The sequence below is a fragment of the Macrotis lagotis genome, chromosome X, assembly GCF_037893015.1.
Source record: "Macrotis lagotis isolate mMagLag1 chromosome X, bilby.v1.9.chrom.fasta, whole genome shotgun sequence".
NCBI lineage: Eukaryota > Metazoa > Chordata > Mammalia > Peramelemorphia > Peramelidae > Macrotis > Macrotis lagotis.
In genome coordinates this window covers 26,258,707-26,275,237 of record NC_133666.1, presented here as the reverse complement: position 1 = coordinate 26,275,237, position 16,531 = coordinate 26,258,707, and the positions used below count along the sequence as shown (strand labels likewise).

General features: G+C 43.5%; 1 protein-coding gene across 3 annotated transcripts in view; it reads left to right on the top strand.

Moving 5' to 3' along the window:
• The first annotated feature begins 8,933 nt into the window (after positions 1-8,933).
• The window catches only part of ENOX2 (ecto-NOX disulfide-thiol exchanger 2), a 325,754-nt gene continuing 318,156 nt past the window's right edge, over positions 8,934-16,531 (top strand). For 2 of the 3 annotated variants that reach the window (XM_074208135.1, XM_074208136.1), the window contains exons 1-2: positions 8,934-9,008; positions 9,558-9,972. In XM_074208135.1, the coding sequence (XP_074064236.1) occupies positions 9,657-9,972 (316 nt within the window). In that variant the 5' untranslated portion in view covers positions 8,934-9,008; positions 9,558-9,656. Of the gene's footprint in view, positions 9,009-9,557; positions 9,973-16,531 lie in introns of those variants that run through there. The other variant, XM_074208139.1, reaches the window with a different exon arrangement.

Below are 16,531 nucleotides of genomic sequence, written 5' to 3'. Positions count from 1 at the left end.
AAATGAGAAATATGAATGTAATTGAATATTACTGGACCAAGGAAACATATTTGAAAAACACAGAGATGAAGAGACGTGGATGAACTAATACAGAGTGAAGTGAACAGAGATAGGAGAACAACTTTTCATAATTAAATCAAGATGTTCATACTTTGTCCTATGCAGTAAGAAGCCCAGAGACCTGGAATCAAGGGTGACCTGGGTTCAAATTCAAACTAATCTTTTATAGTTGTTTGTCCCTGAATAGATCATTTCACTACTCTGACATTCAATTTTCTCGTTTAGAAAATGGGGATGATATTATATGATACATTGCCCAATATCGTAATCTCTGGGATTATTTGAATTAGATTCAATCTGAGGGCAGCTACAAAAATTATCCTCTCTGCCTTTTGTTTGCCTCCATTCAGAATCTATTCAGGGAAAATGCCAACTATGGCATGAGTACCATATACATTGAAATCTCCATAGATGTGAGTAAGAGGGATTGCTCTCCAGTTTCCACACAAGTACAAAAGGTCACAATGTATATCACATACAGAACAGCATTTATTTCACTTTGCAAAAAATTTAGAAAACTCATAAAGGTATCACGGTGGCTCATAAACCATAGCCACAATTGTCTTCCTTCAGCAGTGAGTACCACAATTCCCATTTGGGTCCTCTACTGCTCCAGATTTGTGGTCTGTACTTCCATTTGAAAGGAAATGAATTAGGGATTGCTAGCGAGGCATGGCCCTTCCCATCAAAACTTCACCATACAAATAACTGCAAAGTCCAGGGTTTTTGCTTCCCTCATTTTGTGGCCCTTATTTCTTTTGTGCTCCTCTGGTACTGGGGGCTACATGTGTAATCCTCTTGTCCTCACTAGAATAATGGATGCTGGTTTCGGGTTCTTCTTCTCTTTCCAAGAAACCATTGCTATCCAGCAACTTCTGATTCTCTCTTTAGAAAAGATCTCTGAACTCTCAAATCTCCAAGGTCTGAGTTGCCCAGGAACTCTCCTCTCTTTTGTATAGGAGGCTGGGATTCAGAAACTTGCATCACTTGGCTACGTGATTCTCTTCTTCACGGCTGCTATGCGGTAGAACAAAAGATTAAGCCACTACTTCTACATGACTGGGGCCAAGAACTTGAGGTTCATGAACTCTCTTGGGCTACTTGGATGAGAACACAGGCAATTGTAATGTGCCTCTGTCCCAAGGTGGCTATGAGAGATGGTGGGGCAGCTAGATTGAGCAGTGGATAGAGCCCTGACCTTGGAGTCAGGAGGACAGGAGTTTGAATCCAGCCTCAGACACTGGTCACTTGCAAGCTGTGTGACCTTGGACAAGTCATTTCACCCTAAGTGCCTCCCATCCAGAGCCATCTCCAGTCATCCTGCTCCATATCTGGCCACTGGTCCCAGATAGCTCTGGAGGAGAAAATGAGGCTGGTGTCTTAGCACAGCACCCCCCCCGCCAATCCAATTCATGCGTATATTTCATGGTATCACCTACCTGATGTTGTGGTCTTCTTGGAGAATGAAGGACTATCATTATTATTATTATTATTATTATTATTAATTATTATTATAGATGGTGCAGTTGATAGACCACTAGGCCAGGAAGATCTGAATTCCAATTTGGCCTCAGACAATTACTAGCTGTGTGATCCTGAACAAGTCATTTAAGTCTTATTAGCCTCAGCTCTTCATCTGTAAAAGGAAGACACATTGGAAATGGAAATGTTAAAACAATTCAGTATCTTTACCAAGAAAACCCCTACAAGTTCATGGGGCCAAGACTGAACAAGAGCAACAATCAGAGAATCTGTATCTAGGCACAATTTCCCCCGACCTTCCATATTCTTCTCTTGCTTTTACTGTTCTCTCTTCTGCTGTTAGAAGAGGGTTGCCTCTACAACTGACCCCTCCCCCTTTTTCATAGCCATGGCACAGAGAGGAGCCATGATCCACTACCATCTAAGCTAATCAATTCATCTCATATCTCCAGTGACAAATAGGCATGTCTCTACCCTCCATAGGAAGATGCAATCCAAGTCTCAAACAAAGGCTCATCTTCCTATGACCTCATCAAGTTGATTAGAGAACACCACTGATTAATCTCTTCCAAATTCTTACACTGAAAATTTCACAGGGCTTTTATAAGGAGAGAGATTTATAAACCCAGCAACCTATAGAGATATGAGCTATTATTCTTCGTCCACCCAAAGGAGGCCAGTGCTGGCTTAGTATCACAAAATTAGTTACAGTTGTGGCTCCAACAACATGTTATGATTCATGATTCTCTCCAAGGTGCCTGTGGCATGGGAGATAGGATACTGAGAACTTGTGGGTCCCTGACACAGGAAGAAGAAACAATAGAGACAAGCTAGTATGTGGGAAATGGAACTGTCACCAGCTGGACAATCAGGAAGAACAAACTTTGGATTCTTTCTTATACACTTACTAACTGTATAATATCATTATTTATCCAGTGGGGCAGCTAAGTGGTGCAGTGAATAGAGCACTGGCCTTGGAGTAGAGCACTTGACCTTGTTCAAGTCACTTCACCCTGATTGCCTCATATCCAGGATCATTGCCAGTCATCCTGATTCCTATCTGGTCACAGGATCCAGATGATTCTGGAGGAGAGAGTGAGACTGATAACTCAGCACAGTCCCCGCCCCCCACTCACTTCCAATTTGTGCTTGTCATGGTATTACCTCCCTGATGTCATGATCTTCTTAGAAAATGAAGGACAAATGTTAAATATATCTATATCTATATCTATATCTATATCTATATCTATATCTATATCTATATCTATATATTATCCAGGAGAGGGGAATCACAATCTCTAGAATCATAATAAAAAGAAAAGGTTAGGGGAATTTTTTTTAGCTAGGCAATGGAGTTAAGTGACTTGCCCAAGGTCACACGGCTAGGTAATTATTAAGTGTCTGAGGCCAGATTTGAGCTCAGGCCTCCTGACTCCAGGGCTAATGCTCTATCCACCATGCCATTTAGTTGCCCCTAGGGCAATTTTTTAAAAAATTAATTGCCAACCCTTAGGAGCTAATGCAAACTGGCAATGAGGATGCCGGATTTAAAGAGAGGAACAATCATACCACAAGAACAGGATCACTGTTTGGGACAATTAACAAATTGAGTGATATGATAAAACTCCAACAATGCATTGTGTTTACTTTCTGGAGGTAGTAAAGGCAGAAATTTGTAGAAACTTTCACCTAAGTGTAATCATAACAGATTTCATTTGTATATGAATTGACCACCTCTAATCCCCATTAATGGTCCATGGGTGGCATAACTGATAAGGCTCAGAGATCATGGGTTTGGGAGGAGCCATCCCTCCTGGCTAGTCCTTCCAGAGGTACCTCCTTGTAAATGTGTCTGATATCCAGCCCAATCCTAAATTGAAGGCCATTCCCTTCCTTGATGGAGAAGTAGCTTTTCAGATCCTGCCTTCTGATAGGGAAATATAGAAGAGCCCTGTTCCAAGACTCCATGCTGGGGGTCTGGTTCTCTAGCCAGCCCCACTCCAACCAGTGAACTTAGAAAAATATTAGCAAATGTATATCTTAACCTAAATATGTTTTTTTTTTGCAAGACAAATGGTATTAAGTGGCTTGTACAAGGCCACACAGCTAGGTAATTATTAAGTGTCTGAGACCAGATTTGAACCCAGGTACTCCTGACTCCAAGGCCAGTGCGTTAACCACTATGGAACCTAGCCACCCCTTAACCTAACTATATTTTGCTCTTTTTTGAGGCCAAGTCATGGTGGTTAATGTTTGTCCCTTATTAGGACAAACTCTGAAGGTTAACACATATTTAATCGAATTATAATTTTTAAGGCCAAACTCATGGAGGTCCTCATTTCATATATATAGATATAGATATAGTGTATGAGTATATATGTTTACATATATTTATATGTGTATGGATATAGTACATATACATGCATACATATACACATATACATATATACTCTCACAGTTATATGTATAAAGAGAGATATATATGTATGTAAACTTTTAAAGTTGATTCTCTGGAGAACTGCATCCCAATTGGGCATCATGATATAGGAAGATTATTGATAAACAAAAGCAGAAATAAAAGAGATTGAAATCTTCCCACTGGGGGCAGTGAATAGAACACTGGGCATGGGGGTCAGAAAGGCCTGAGTTTGAATTCTGGCTCCTAGTTTCCTAACACATTTACTTAAATTCTCAGCCTCAATTTCCTTATCTAAAAAAATGGAAATAATAATAGCGCCTTCCTCACAGGGTTATTGTGAGGATCAAATGAGATAATATTTGTATTTACAAGCCTTAAAGAACATATAAATGTTTAGATATTATTATTACTACTACTACTACTTCCACCTGTGTCTAGTGGTTCAGTTAATATTTGCTCAAATCAGCTATTTATTAGCTGTGTGCTTTAGTGTAAGTCATTTCCTTGCTTGGCCTCAGTTTCCTCTGTAAAATATGGGGAAGGAGGGCTACCTGGAATCCCTCCCCCTTGATTGAATGGGGTTTAGGGAAGCACTATGACTGTGCTAGGTGTACAGTGGATAGAACACTTGCCTTGGAGTCAAGAAGCTAGGAGAAGATAGGAGTCCCAATCCAGCCTCAGACACTTGCCACTTACTAGCTGTGTGACCCTGTACAAGTCACTTCACACTGACTGCCTCACATCCAGGGCCATCTCCTGTCATCCCGATTCCTGTCTGACCACTGGACCCAGATATCTCTGGAGGAGACAGTGAGACTGGTGACTTAGCACAGCCTCCCCTCACTCAAATCCAATTCATCTGCATGTCATGGCATCATCTCCCTGATGTGATGGTCTTCTTCAAGTACCAAAATCAAACAAACAAACCAAAACATCACCATGACTGTGCTATCTCATTTGATCATCACAACAACCTTGTGAAGTAAGTGCTATGATCATCTTCATTTTACAGTTGAAGAAATCGAGATTAAGTGACTCATCCAAGGTCATTCAGCTTAAAAGGAATCTGAAATAGGGTCTTCCTGTCTCCAGGTCCTTAACAGAGAAAAGAACACTGATCACAAAGCTGTGAATTTCTATTCTGTGCAGTTTACTTTTCTAATATTCAACATGTTCATTTCAAAGCTGTCTTGCTCATCTGTGTTTGCCTCTGACTGATCTTTGTTCTGTTCTCTTCTGTGCATTTGTTGAAATGCTTCAATGGCCTTCTTTTCTTATTTTCCTCATTTTTGGTAATGTCAATTCAAGCCCCTCCCTCCCCTGAAATGAAAGAAAGACAAATAGAAGAACAGGTTGAGGCTCTGGGCAGTTCTGACCTGAGTAGCTTCACCTGAGCCTTAATCCAGTATAAGCAGCTTCTCTTGTCTGTTACAATTTCCCATGTCTTTGGTAGCAGACATCCTGCCTCTCCCAAGGGGATGTTGCTAAAGTGGGAGTTCTTTTCTTTTCCTTTTCTTTCTTGTTTTTTTCCAGAGAGACTGCTGGGAAGAAGATGAGAGGAGGGAGGAGGTAATGGTCCCAGGGGGCCACTTCCCCAGTGCATATGACTCCTCTTGGTACAGATTATTGACAGTGAAGGTTTCTCTCTTCATTTCTGTAATCCTGCATAATGGAGGTAACAACCACCAGTCAGGAGTTCTACCTAACTTGGGCCCCTGACTACATAGCTACCTATTTTTCTAGTCTCTGGAGACTTCACCCATCCAGGAAGCAGATCTCTCAGTGACCCATGAAATAACAAGTCTGACAATTCAGGCAAGACTGTTTGTTGTAATTCACGGGGCAAATTATTAATCTACCATATCCTGTGCTCTCCAGTTCAAGGGGCTAGCCTATTTTCCATCCTCAGAAGTGGCATTTTGCTTTGTTTTTGAGAGGGGATAGTGGTTTGGGCCATTGAAAGTGTCTGTCATTAATGCATTTTCTTGATCATACCCCACTTTTCTATTCTTGGCAAATTATCCCATTTTCACCACTACCAAGTGATGTCACATAATTGGTAATTGACAGCAAAATGACTTGTTCTTTTGAAAAAGAAATTTGGAGGGGAATGGGGGCTTATTAACATAAATTTGGGTAGATTAAAACAACAGGTATGAAAAGCTTGGGTTCTGTAGGAGTGTGTGTGTGTGTGTGTGTGTGTGTGTGTTCGCAGAGAAACACAGCTTTATAGTCAGGAGGACAAAGGGGGTTGGAATCAACTTTAGTTAAACAGACCTCAGTCACCTTTGAAGACCCCAATCATCTTGGATAAGAATGGACCCAGGGATTGAACAATTCTTTTGTTGCTCAGTGATTACACATATGGATTCATCAGTCACTCTGGTTGTTTTTGTCTCTGTGTCCCCTTTATTTTCAATGGGGAAAGGCCCCTTTTGACCAGATTGCCAGCATTTTTAATCACATTATACCTCAAACTCCTGTTCACTGTGGTACTCTATGGTCTGAGCCCTGTAGCCTGGCCCCAAACAAAATCTTGCCAAGAGTTATCCACTTAGCCCTGATCAAAGATTAAGTCAAAACTGAGCAACATAAAATCTCCCCCTACACACACACACACACACACACACACACACACACACACCGCCTAGGGAGGTTACTCTGGGGCAAGAGTTCTTAAAGTCATCTGTATCCTGGAGCCTTTTGGCAGTTGTTCTGGTGAAGCCTCTCCTCCATAGCCTCCTTTCTCAGAGTTTTTTTTTATTTAAAATTTTAAAATTTTTATAATTTTATTTTATTTAAATTCTTTTATTTTAAATAATAGCTTTTAAATGGAAGGAAATGCTAGATTTTAATTAGAGGGTAATGAAAAGAAAGATGTAGTATTTTTCCCATCCAGACTCCTGCAAATCTCTCCATGGATCCCAGTCAAGAACCTTGGTGGGGGGGGAGTTGCATGGAGGAAGGAGATTGATATAACTCATAACCTTTCAGGTTCCAGGTGGAGGGAGGGTTTTTTTTTTTTAGCAGAAATAGGGAAGAGAAAATGTGGTTCGGGGAGGGGGAAAGAAAAGGGAGCTATGAGAAAGTGATCTCTATCTGGGGGTCATCAGATAGCTAAAGGGAGGGGATATCATGATGACGTAAAGAATGAGAGAGAAGGAAGGACAAAGCCAAAAGAAGAGCAAAATGAGCTTTATTTTTAATCTATTTCAGCTAATTTTTAAGATTGCAATAGGATTGTTTTAATTAAATTTCTGACAGATTTTGATTTTCCATTTCCTACCCTTCCCCTTGGGTTTCCCTTAGCTAGTCTTTACAAGAACAAATAATTTTTAAAAGAAAAAGAAGAGGAAACAAAATCAGCAAAAGTGATCAATAACCTGAAAAACTCTGACAATACACTCTAAGAATCCCTACTACTGCAACTGAGCAAAGGAGAAAGCAGTAGGGGAAATCTCATTTCTCTCCAATCCTGTCATTTTTCTATGTGAACCTAGAAATGAAGCAGCTACTGCCAGTGAGTTTTCAGGTTTCTGTGGTCATTCCAGTTGCTAACCAAGCTGACCTTGAGGAATGTTATTCCTGGGGACTTTCTGAGTTTGCACCAGCAACTTAGAAAAGAGTTGGCTTACCGTTCCTGTTTTTTTAAAAGCACATCTCAGCTGATCCCTACCTCTGAAACAGGTTCTTTTGTACAATGTACCAAAGTCTGGGTGATCTTCTCAGTGGGGGCACTTCTTTCTCACTCCTGCCCCTCTGTGTCTCCAACATGAAGAATGAGCTTCCAGGCAGATGATTTAGGTTCAGAACTCAGCTCTGCTCTTTTTAAAATGAATTAATTTATTTTCACATTACTTCAATAGTCTTGTTGCAAAAGTAAATATAATGCCCCATTACCCCCACAAGGATAGAGAAACCTCAAGAAAAATATAGTGAAAGAAAGAAACGTATACTTCACTCTGTGTTCAGATACTATCAGCTCTGTCTGGGAAGGATCACATTCTTCAGCTCTGCTACCATCTGGGTGATCCTGGTCACTTGCCAGTGGACCCATAGCTACCTCATGTATAAAGTGAAAAGTTGAATTAGATGTTTTCGAGGTCTCTTCTAGTTCTAAATATGTGATCCCATGAGTTTCCATGTCTTCCCATAAGCTTACTCCAAGGGGTTCACCCAATATGATCCCTTTCATGGTACCTTTGCAGAGTAATTGGGAGGAGGCGTCAGGGAGGTAGTAGCACCTGGTAGGTATCAAGTAGTCTTTTTTGGCAAGAGAATGGGCTTAAGTGACTTACCCAAGGTAGTATCAAATGTCTGAGGTAGGATTTGAACTCAGGTCTTCTTGACTTCAGGGGCTGGTTCTCTATCTGCTTCACCATCTAGCTACCCCCAAATCGGTTTTTGTTTTTAGGAGGAAGCAAGGTGAATAGAGCTGGCACTCCTAACATGGGATATGGACAGGAACTGGGCAAAGGGATAGCTAGGAAATGAAAGGTGCTTTAAGGGGCAACGTTTTGAAGGTCACTTTGGCTGTGAGGTAGAGAAAGTGAATGAGAGTCATATGCCAACAGTCCAGAAAGGGCAGGGGAAGGGGGGGGCATAGTGAAAGGACAATCATTCCAATGATTTTTACTACCACACGTAGCAAGATTAGGAACAAGTGCTGGAGGGAGAAGAAAGGGCAGAGAAGAGAAAAAAAACTTTCCAATATGCAGAACAGGGTGAGTGAAGGCAGGAAGAAATGGCAGGGCTGGGAAGAGTTTTTTCATACAATTTAAGAGTTAAGGGGAAAGGAAGTGGTTAAACAGAAGGTAGTTGGGCAGGGAGGGCACTAGCAATTGTTGGGGGGGGTCATAAAGCAAAAGAGAGGGGAAAGATGGAGAGAGAGAGAGAGAGAGAGAGAGAGAGAGAGAGAGAGAGAGAGAGAGAGAGAGAGAGAGAGAGAATTCCAGGCTTGGGGGCAAGCCAGTGCGAGCACAGGAAGTGAAATGAAAAGGAAGAGAGAGGCCACTTGGAGAGCTCCCGGGAGAGAAGGCTCGCAAAGGTAAGTCCAAGTGGGTGAGGCTTTGATAATTCCCCTGGAGAGTTTGTATGTTATCCTAGAGAAAGCTGAAAGCCACGGGGCCGCTAGAGTCGAGGAGTCACCTTGTCAGAGTTCTCTTTAAGGAACATTCCTTTGTACTGGGGCAGGGAGATTGCTTAGCAAGCTTGCTGCAAAGGCTGGAGGGAACGAGGATTTGAACTAAGAGGCTAACTACGGAGCACGGAAGTGGCCGATGCAAGAGACACAGTGCAGGTGCATGGATCCCACTTCTTCTTTGACGTTTGGGGAAACTGAGGTTGAGAAGAGAAATGACTCGTCCAAGATCGCAGTCAGGTGGCTTAGCTGGGATGCACACACCCGCTGTAAAAAAAGCCTGACCTTTCCGAAGGTTGTGGTGAAGAGAGCACTTTGTAAACAGAGCACCTTTTAGAAATGTGAATCTTGACTCCTGCTCTTCCCAGGCAGCCAGACACACCCTCTGTTTACTGACAAATGAGAGGGGAAACTACAATACTCAGAACGCCTTCTGACCCTCTGCTCTCTCCGTAGGGAAGCGGAGAAGGGACAAGGACCCTCCAACGTGGTGCGGACTCCATCTCCCGAAATCCTCCTGTTTACTAGCGGCCTCTCCACCAATCCCCAGGTCGGATGTACTCCGAAAGTTCTGCCTCTCGCGCCCGGGAGAACTACACTTCCCAGGGGGCGACAGCGAAGAGCCTCGGCTTCCCTAGTGACCAGCGGCCAATGGCAGACGGGGAAGCGGCTAGCGGGCCCGGGGAGGCGGCCGGGGCCGGAGCCGGGGCCGAGCACCGGAGCCTAGAGTGGCTCGAGCCGAGCCCCGGGCTTCGGTCGGCCGCCGGTGGGCTCAGAGCCTCGGGGTCTCAGGCTCCCCCCAAGCTGTCGGGCCTGCCCGTGTCGCCGCAGATGTTCAAGGGCTATCTGTTCGAAGGCCGGAGCTCTGGAGGTCAGTCCGGGGACTGAGGGAGGGACGCGGGCCCTTCGGGGCCAGGTGGGAGGGGCTTCCGGCCCCGGCCTCGCCCCTCTTGCTCCGCCCCCTTGTCGCGCCGAGGGAGAGGGAAGAAAGGGAGGCTGTTTGGCACTGCCCCGCCCCCCTTTGCTCACGTGTACCTATGAGGAGGCGAGGCCAGCCTCTAGTCCTGCCCCCGCCCCTCCCAAGCACGTGTGGGAAGCCCCGAACCCCGGAGCGGGAGGGATCTGGCGCCCGGCCAGGGCAAGGGACTTGCCCAAAGTCACCCCGCCAGTGCGTTTGTGCCCCATTGCAATGGCAGTTCTCTCCGCACTCCTTGCCCCCCCACACCCTTCCATCGTGCTGGGTGCCGTCGGGCCCTAATACAGCACCCGGCACCCTCCGCCTTTTCCTCTCGCACTGCTTTCCATCACCCCCCCCCCCAGAGCGGGTAGAAGCAATCCTTGGTGTTCCTGACTGGCACCTGGAAGTTACTGGCATCCTGCCACCCATGTAACTGGCTGCCGTTCACTCTTCCCCCTTTCCCAAAGTACTGGGTGTTCAGCCCAGCTTTCCCCTGCACCCCACTCCCCCATACTGCCACCTAGGAACGGCAATGTTTGCATTCGTTTCCCGAAACCACCCTGGTTTCCCATTTGCTTAAAATGCCCAGATCTCAGGAACCTCCAATCTCACTCCACTTGCACCATTTTTCGACCTTAGATCCCCCATCCCCCACGCCATACTTCATTTACCCCCATTATTCTGAATTCTGCTCCGTCCTCCTTTCCCCCCCCTCTGCCTCACTTCTCCTAGCCCCAAACCCATCCTTTTGTATACACTGAGCCATCTGCTCCATTATTCCTTCTTCCAGGCCATCACCTTCGCCCTACCTCATTTCTTTCTGTTCAAAGCCCGGACCCTGACCCTATGATGGATTAGGCCAAATATATACTAATGGCTTACTCGAAAGGGCCTCCTAGGACCATTCCTACTCCCAAATTCTGTGATTCTGTGAATCCCTTCTTTTTCCTCATCACTCGGAATGCTTAGTAATATTCATCTATACTCTTTTCACTTCTATTATTCACTTTTCATCCACTAGCAATCTGCCTCCCGACTCCACAGTTCAATCGAAACTGCTCTCTCCATGGTTACCAAGTATATTTTCACTCCAATGCCACAGTCCGTTTTCTTCCTGACCTTTGTGAACCACTCCCTCCTCCTGATACTTGTCTTTCCTTGGCTTACGTTACCGGTTTTCCCCTGTATACTTCTCTCTCGGTCTCCTTTGCTGGACCATTATCTATCTATCTCTTGTCCAATAATTGGAGAAATTTCTCAAAGAGCTGTCATGGGTTTTCTTCTCATCTCTCTCTATGCCCCCTCACTTGGTGTTTTCATAAACTCCCATGGGTTCAATTATTTCTATGTAGATGACTCCCACATCTCTATGTCCATTTCTTCCCTGAATTCCAGCCCTGCATTACCACAAAACCCCACAGGCACCTCAAATTCACCATATTTAAAAAATAACTCATTATATTGTACCCCTTCTCTCTACCCCCCCCCCCCCAGATTTCTCAGTTCTGTTGAGGGTATAACTCTGCTGCTGAACACCTGGATTTATAACCTTGGAATCACCACTTTCAATTCCAAAGACTTTCTTATGGATTCTGTCTCTATCACCTGCAACTACAATTGCAATAACTATAATTGCAATTACATTGTAATTCTTCTAGGCTTGGCCTTCATTATCTTCCTCCACCCCCCAGATCAAAAACCTTTACTGGTTTCTTGTTGCTCCTGAGATAAAATTAAAATTCCTCAATCCCAAACCTTAAGTCTTTCCTAGTGTGATCTGACTATCTTCTCAGATTATTTTATATTGTCCTCTGCTCCCAGAATGCATGGCATCCTCAATATGCATTGCTTCTTGACTTTCTCCTCTCAATATATGGAACTTCCTCTAGGTTCCGCTCCCATACTACCTCCTGCATAGAAGACTTCTTTTTATCTCTGCTCAGTTGTCTAATCACCTTCCTATTTACTGATCTATGCCAACTCAGTACAGCTAGGTCTCTTTCTGTCTTCAGTTTAGTAGAATAGAAGACCCCAGAAGACTGAAAGACACTGGAGGTTTCTTTTTAAGTCTTTGGGTCCCTGGGGCCTAGTGTTACTGAGGGCTTTGTCCTTAAACACTTAGGGAATCTCTTCGAATATATGTACCTCAGCCGAGTTCTCCTTTCCCTTGGGACTCTGGAGCGGGGAGCTCCTACTCTGGTCCACGTACTAGACTAGAATTGGAAAACTCTCCACACCTCTTTATTCTGTGACTTTTCAGTTCTGCTTTTCTCCACCCCTCAGAGCCAAAAGAGGCTATTTGAGTGAGAAGACATCTTAGAGATTGTTGATTCCAGCACCATCATTTTCACAGATTGGGAAGCCTTTGGTTCCCCTGCGGCTATGTATTTTTTTCTGATTCCTAACACTAGATGTCTCTGAGATGGTGGGCAAGGAGTGAGTTGTGAAGTGAAGAGGGCACTGTGCTTCTTTGTCCAAGTACCTGCATTCAAGTCACCTTGGACAGGAAGATCTGAGTTCATATCCAGCCTCACTTGCTTCCTAGTTGTGTGCCCCTGACCAAGTCACTTCACCTCTCTGCCTTAGTTTCCTCATTTGTATTTAGGGATAACAGTAGTGCCTCCCTCCAAGGATTGGTGTGAGGAGTCAATGAGATCACCTTTGTAAAGCACACTATAAATGCTAGCTATGAGGATGATGATGTCACTAACTAGCTCTGTGGCCCTAGGTAAGGAAAGTAAGTCTTTGTCTTCCATTATCTGAGCTTCAGTGCCAAAGCTATAAAATTAAGAGATTGATAATACTCACCCATCCTACCTTATAAGGTCACAACATCCTCAAGTTGGAAAGAATCCAGAGGAGGAAACAAGCCCAGGGAGAGGAAGTGACTGATCCAGGCCACACTACTCCTGTTCCAGAGATGGGTTTTGCTGGTCTCCTCTGACTCTAGGGTCGATGCTTTTTCCAGTGTATACATGATGCCTCTTTGGTAGTGTTGAAAAGAAATCACTTGCGAATTGTCAACTACTAGCAAAATTGAACCTGGTATTATTGACTTCTCTTCTAATTCTTCCAATGGAGAGGAAACATGTCATATGGATAGAGCAGACTTGTAGTCAGGAAATCCTGAGTTTGATTCCTGCCTGAGATTGTTAATCAACCAGCTGTGTGATCCTGTACATGTCAATCAATCAAAAAACATTTATTAGGTAGCCACGGAAGCCTCATGTGTACATGCAGTTTGTAGTAATACTTCCCACAGAAGTCTATTATGAGGTTCTGAGGAGGTAATATCCATAAAGCACTTTACAAACCTTGTTGCTTGTCCTCTGTTTTTGAAGAGAACCAGTGACATCACAAGGTGATATCTTGACTTGCTCATGAATTGGATCTAAGGGAGGCAGAGATGCACAAAGTCATCAACCTTACTCTTTTCCAGAGTCATTGGAAGCCAAGGCACAAGACAAAAGTCTAGACTTGACTGTTGATGGTCAGGCATGGAGGGAAGATCTTGGCATCTTTGCTATCGAGCCACAGTGCCTGCTTTAGCCACCCTCGTGGCTATTTCATTGTTGGGGGGCAAATATTCACACACTTAAGTTTGAGGCCTGTCAGTTCCCCTCAATATGGTTTAGCCTATCTGCTGAGACCGTTGTACTGGAGTGTGGTCACTGCCAGTGCTACAGCTTCTTGGAGTCATAGGTGAGAGTTGAATGAGAGGGACACCAAAGGTAATCAACCCTGAAAATGACTCAGCAAGGCCTCATATCAGAGGGGCTAGTCTTCCCTGAATACCCCATATTGAAATTTTAAGCAATTGTTTCTTTCCTCCAGTTTTCTATTCTTTTGGCCTTGGATATCCATGGAGGTTAGCCATATCCTCTCTGCTTGTCTCTTTCCTTCCCCAGCTCCAGGAGGGTAAGAGGGAGAGAACTTCATGGTTATTTATCCAAGACATTTATTAAATTGGTGGCTATGGTGCTAAGGTGGATTTAATATCTGGAGCCCTTGTATTCCAGGGCCTATGGTCCAGGACAGAAAGCATTAGTAAAAGCATACAAACAGAATAAATAAAAGGGCAAATGTTTAGGCTGACAAAATTAAACATTTATTGCATAAATATGTGTGTTTACATGCATATGCATAACATTTAAGGTAAATGCATTTTGTAGATGTGGGCAGCTGGGTCTGTAAATGTTCCAAACCCAGCAGGGTACTGCTCTCAGCTTCAAATCATCAGGTTTTTCCAGTGTCAGAGATCTAGAGACAGAGATCTAGTTCACATAGCAAAGTAAGTATCTAAGTCAGGCTCCCCCCTTGATTTGGTGACCCTAGAATCCTCCCATCCCCCAGATCCAAGTCTTCATGGATGAAGGAGATTTTGAGCTGAGTATTAGAAGTTGGAAGGGCTGAGCATAAAAATGAAATTATTATTGCAGATATTGAGATTAGAGGTTGGGCAAGAGACCAAATGGGAAAGGGGCAAGGAGGAAGCATGTGTTGGTCTAGAGTGAAAAGCACATGGAGAACTGGACTTTGAAATAAATGTGGTAGTTCCTTTGCTATCTCCACAAGAGACTTTATATTCAAACCACTAGGTGACAGTGCCAGACTCATAGCCAGTGGTTTTAAAAAAAGGGAGCCTATTTAGGAGAACCCAAATAAGGATAAGATCTTGGGAAATGCAAAGAGTTCTGACATTCCAGATGTGAAGTTATACTCAGTCTAAGAAGACTATGAGGAAGACCATTTGAGTGGAAAATAAGCTCTTTGAAGACAGGCATCATTTTTGCTTCTGATCTTTTGAGCTCCATTATCTAGTAGGATGCCTACAAACAGTAGGTGCTTAATACATGTATGCTTGTCAAATGACTTGAGAAGACTGTTACTTGAATATGTTTGCAACTATTTATAGCCATGTTTGTATGTTACAGTGTTAATGTTCTGTGTGACATCTCAAATGTATTTTTCTCTGAAACACCAACTGGTTACACCTGTGTATTATGGTAGCAGAATGGCCACTCTTTCCTCATTTGTTCTGGACTTCCTGCTATGGCAAAGGGAGAGGAGAGGAAGAGGAGAGGGTCTTACTGATACTGGTGCTTGAATTGGGCTGTGACCATGTGTTCAGGACAAATTTGTTTTAATTTAGAAATGTGGCATATTATGTGGATCACATCTCAGAAGACTTGGAACTCCAGCAGCAGGATTGTCTTCACATGTGGAATTCTTGCCAATCCTTCAAGGTCCATCAGGTGCCAGGTTCTCCATGCCTCTTTGCAAGGCAGAAAGTCCTGGATTTGGAGTCATATGATCTGGGTTCAAGCTTGGGCCCTTCCCTGTTAGTGGTTGTGTTACTTTAGGAAAGACACCTAATTTCCTTAGGTCTCAGTTTCTTCCAATGTAAAAAAAAAAACCCAAAAAACCCTACCAGGGTTGAAGTAGAAGGACCTTGGAGGTATTCTACCTCAAAGTCCATTATACTCCATGGTACTCCATAATAAAAATCAGACCATGGCTACTGTGTTCTCTTATTCTCAATCTACTATCACCTTCTTGTAAGCAGGATTCCAAGGTGGCAATATGGTGAGGGGAATATCATTGTACTAGAAAGCTGGTGGCATGGATTGAAGGTCCACCGAAGTTACTATGTCCTCTGAAAAATTATTCATCTCTCCTCCTAATTACATGTCAAGACAATTTTTAGCATTCATTTTTTCAAGATTTTGAATTCTAAATTTTTCTCCCTCCTTCCCTTCTTCCTTTCCCCATTTCCTAAAATTATTTGATACAGATTAAAAAAACTGTCATGTAAAACTTGTTTCTCAGCCTTCTGATTTCCTTCTAATCAGGTTGCATATAGTTATATACAAAATCATTCCAAGGTTTCTTGAGGAGGGAGGGAAGCTGGAATCTGGAAAGGCATCATGTAGGCAATGATAGCCTTTGTGTTGGCATAGAGACAGGAGCCAGAATGTTCTGTGAGAAAGGCTACTTTAGCTGAACCATAATGGGCTTGAAGGGAAGCAATATATATAATACTAAGACTGAAAAAGTGGCTTGTACTCTCCTTGGGAAGGACTTTGAATGTCAAACAGAGGAGTTTGTCTTTGACCTTTGTGACTCTAGGGAGCCACTAGAGTTTACTGACCTGCAGAGTGACATAGGCAGATCTGGGTTTTAGTAATATCATTTGTAGCTGCATGAAGGATGGGGGGGGGGGGAAGAGATCTAAGGCATAGAGACCAGTTAGAAGACTTTTGTAATATTTAGTCCAGGTGAGAGGTGCTGAAAACAAGGGGCAGATGTAAGATGCTATGCCTAGAGATTTAGCAAGACTTGGCATCTTATGGGGGAAATGTGGTAAAGGAGATTGAAGGATGGAAAATAAAGGTGAGGTTTGGAACCTGCATGACTATAAGGGATAGCAATGTCCTCACTAAAACTTGGAAAGTCAGGAAGAAAGTTGAGT